At 52.5% G+C, this 4,130-nt stretch overlaps 1 protein-coding gene across 1 annotated transcript; it reads left to right on the top strand.

Annotated features, from left to right (window-relative positions):
- The first annotated feature begins 1,009 nt into the window (after window positions 1–1,009).
- On the top strand, window positions 1,010–1,795 carry LOC133051821 (melanoma-associated antigen 10-like). The gene has a single exon (XM_061136465.1). The coding sequence runs from the start codon at window positions 1,010–1,012 to the stop codon at window positions 1,793–1,795; it is 786 nt and encodes a 261-aa protein (XP_060992448.1).
- The last annotated feature ends 2,335 nt before the right edge of the window (window positions 1,796–4,130 follow it).

Raw genomic sequence — 4,130 nt, 5'->3', positions numbered from 1 at the left:
CTCCATGCAAGGAAGGATTGAGGCGGTTAGACCCCAACGGGGAGGGATCTTGGCCCTAGCAGGAGGGTCTTGGAGGGCTCAGCATGGGGTGAGCAGGGTGAGCAGTTTGTTGACCGCTGGTTTAGGGACCTCGGGAGGTGAGTTTTTACGGGCGAAGGGCGGAGGCTTCAGGTTGGCAGAGGCTGGACTCCCCAACCCCGAGGTGGACTGAGCAGACCCCCGCCCCTGTGGTCAGTGCTGGGAGGCCAGGCAAGATGTGAAGAGGACCTGAGGACCGAGCATCTCCCCAGCCTAGGTCCCGCACTAGGACCTGGGCAGGTGTGGCCGCATGTGGGGCCCCTCAGCACTTTCTGTTCAGGCTTGTGTCTTGTTTTCAGTTTCTTTCTACTCCTACAAAGGGGATGGCCCAGGCCATGCCAGGGGAAAGGTGAGCACTACAAGGGACCCACCACACAACTGGCTGTACTCACAGTGTCCGCCCCCTCCTACCATCACAGAAGGCGCAGGGCTGTGCCACAGTACAGCCCTTAGATATCACCTCCATTTCTCTCACAGGAGCTCCAGGAACCAGTTGGTGAAGGCAGAGGTCTGAAGCCTGTGTCCTGAGTTCAGAGAGCAGAGGAGGTCCAGGCAGTATCAGGAGTCAAGGTGAGAGGGTGACCTGAAGTGAACCAGAGTATCCCAGAACAGAGGGGGGCCCCAGAAGACCCCGATTCCTCCCACTTTGTTGGACCCAGAAATCTCAGGCTGTGCTGACCGCACCCTGGGGAGCCACCTCCCTTCCTCCTTCGGGTAACCAGGGGACTGGCCCCCCAGGAGGAACGTTCCTGTGAGGTCTGAAGCACCCCTTAAGGCGAGAGCTGTAAGTGACCTGTGTCATACATCCAGGATGCGTTTCTTAGCCGAGGTTGCTCACACTTCCTCCCTTGTGGAGGCCCTTTGTCCCCGTCTGTACCTCTGCCTCACTTCTGTGTCTTGTTTGACCTCAGGCATTGTGCTCGTGGTTGAGATGAGTGAGCTCAGCAAACCCGAGGAAGATCTTCAGGACCCAGGCGAGGCCCAGGGCCCTGTTGAGGTGCCGCTCTTGGAGGCTGAGGTGGACGAGTCCACATCCCACTTGGCCTCCTATGCCCTAGCATCCTCCTCCACTACTGTGGAGGCCTTGCCCCAAGAAATTCTGAATGGGATGATGGCTAACTTGCTGAAGTTCCTGCTCTTCAAGTATCGAGCCAAGAAGATGACCTCCCAGGGGGAAATGCTGAATAAGGTCCTCAGGGATAAGCAGGAATACTTCCCTGTGGTCTTCAGGGAAGTCTCAGAGTGTCTGCAGATGGTCTTTGGCGTGGAGCTGAAGGAGGTGGACACAGCGGAGCACATCTACATCTTGGTCCCCACCCTGGGTCTCACCTGTGATGAGATGCTGAGCGACGGGGTGGGCCTGCCCAAGGCCGGCTTCCTGGTGCTGGTCCTCAGCGTGATCATGCGGTGTGGAGACCCGGCCCCTGAGGAGGCGGTCTGGGGAGCACTCAGCAGGATGCATGTGTATGTTGGGAGGGAGCACTGTGTCTTTGGAGAGCCCAGGGAGCTGCTGACCCAAGTGTGGGTGCAGGAGGGTTACCTGGAATACCAGCAGGTGCCTGACAGCCACCCTGCTCGCTATGAGTTCCTATGGGGTCCCCGGGCCTATGTGGAGACCAACAAGTGGCAAGTCATGGCATTTATGCTCAGGGTCAATCAAAGAGCTTTGAGGGCATTCCCATTCCTGTCTGCAGAGGATGAGAGGGAGGAGGAATAGGGGGCCTGAGACAGAGCAGCAGCCAGGTTGTTCCTTTCCTCTGTGACTGAAGAGGGAGTAGTCAGCCTTCTCAGAATAGAGGGCCTGGGCCAGTTGGGGGAACCAGTGTGTAGCATCTTTTGGTTCCTGTTCTCTATGATGACATGGGGATTCATCTCTGTTTTCTTTAAACATTTTTCAAAGGTTGGTTTCAGAGAAGGCTGAAGAAACTTCAATATCTTAGCTTTGTAAATGATATTGATCCAAGTGTATTTGTGGTTACCTGGTTCAAAAACAAGAGTTTTGCTCTTTTGTAAAGGAGATTGGGAAGTCTTCCATTTTGTTTTGTGGTCCTGAACATAATACAATGGAATAGTAATTAGAACTGTTTTGAAACCTTGTATTTACATAGGAATAATATTGAATGGAGAAGAATCAGATAATAAAAGGAATCATAGTGAATTCATGCTTATGTCCTTCTTGTCTGTCATTCACAATAACTAAATGATCTCAGTTAATTGAATTTTCCTGGGTTATTAAAGAAAGTAGCAGACAATCTGAGACCCCTGCTCACTGGCTCAGTTATTCCAAAGATGTTTATAGGTTCTCTGCTCCGTGATAGGCCGTGTTAGCAGTGGGGACACTAGGAGAAGCAGGACACAACCACACTTACAGCAATGGTCCAGGAGTTGCAGTCACATGAGGTTTGTCTTGGGACTGAGGGGAATCTCTGAAACGGATCATTGCTGTGAGGTGTCCTTTTGCTTCTTGGATAAACCCCAGAGAGATCTCTTTCTAGGGCAGGCAGGAAGGCGTCCTGGCTCTTGTCCCATAGCTGTTGACCACAGGGATGAAATAGGCGTTTTCTATCCACCATCTGCTAGGAATCCTAGAGAAATGTGAATCTTGCTCTTTGATATATGGCCCAGTATTCCCTGTGCTAGCCCTCTTGTCTCTGCCTTGGGAAGCTGATTACCAAGTACATTGAAATAACAGTTTATTTGGTCATCTGGACCTTATTATTTTCACTTGTGAGCATGATGTAGATTTCATTTGGATGAAATGAGTGAAGAGACGCTGCAAAAGTGGACAGGACCTGCTGTGTGACTAGAATCCTGGGATCTTTGAGTGAGCTGTGCCCAGCTGGAGACACTGCTCTCCACACCGAAATACACACAGAGACCGGAATTGATATACATTTTCCGGGAGAAAAACACAGAACAGCAATTCTGAGTGGTTTTCTATTCCATTTCTAATTAAGCTGCCAATTCTCTGAGGTGTCCTGAAAACAAAACAATTTCCAGAGGAGAGAGGGACAGAGTCTGAGATCCGAATAGCATGAGAAATAAGTACTAGCCAGTAAAGATGTAACATCTGCCAAGCATCCCTGGGTTCAGGCAGGTTCAGAAGTGTGGAGGCAGCAGAGACCCAGGTTAAGGCTGTGCCTGGCATGAAAAGGCAGGAGTGACGTCCGGCCCTAAGGAGGTGGTGAGGTCACTGCAGTGGGGGTGTGGATGGGTGCAGGGGGCTAATGGGGCAGCTATCCATGCTGAGTGCCAGAGAACAAGGGGAACAGGTGATGTGATTCTGGTCACATATATGGCAGCTGCCAGATAGTCAGTGGATGCTTGGAAAAGGGAGAATTTCAAGACCCATATGACCTGCTCAGACTCTCCTCCCCAAAACAAAGGTGATTTTTAACTGGTGCTCTTTGTGGAGCATCTGCTAGGCAGTGTGGAATTAGAGAGATGTCAGGTGTTCAGTCACCTCCTGTCTTCCTCTCTCCCTGCACACATGGGGACACGACCCTGCCAGGCCTTTTCATTTAGGAAGGGTCATGTGATAACCCGGGGTCAGTGAGTTTTGAGCAGAAGCATTTTTGTCAATGACCATTTGTTCTGAAGGGACACGGGCACCTGGGGGTTAATCCCCAAATCAGGACAACACACAGACACAGACCACTCCGAGTGTGGTTCCTCTTCCAGAGACTAAAATCCCTTACCTCTGACCCTTGAGAGAGGCTGCCCCACAGGGAACTGGCTGCAGGAAATCCACCCACCCCCACCAAAGACCCACAGCCAGCCCCCGCCCCCCACGAGCTTCTCTGTCGGCCCCCTCTGGGCTGTGCTCAGTCTCCATCAGGAGGGCAGCAGCCAGCTGCCAAAGGCCCCTGTTGGGGTTGGGGGCATCCTCCTCGTGGGGCCCAGCTGTGAGGCCACCCACCCCTGCTGCCCACAGCACCCCCTCTCCCCCAGAACCTGGCCTTTGGTTTTGTCCTGCTTCCCCCCACCCTCCATCCCCCACTGAGTGTGGATTAGGCCCTGGTCCTGATGACCTCATGTGTGTAACTTTATTT

This window comes from Dama dama, chromosome X, assembly GCF_033118175.1.
Source record: "Dama dama isolate Ldn47 chromosome X, ASM3311817v1, whole genome shotgun sequence".
In the NCBI taxonomy this organism is placed as follows: domain Eukaryota; kingdom Metazoa; phylum Chordata; class Mammalia; order Artiodactyla; family Cervidae; genus Dama; species Dama dama.
Note: the sequence above shows the minus strand (reverse complement) of the source record. Positions and strands in the feature narration are given on the sequence as shown.

Bases quoted from the DNA above. Each gene is read 5' to 3' on its own strand.
- LOC133051821 (XM_061136465.1), top strand. From the start codon at position 1,010: ATGAGTGAGCTCAGCAAACCCGAGGAAGATCTTCAGGACCCAGGCGAG.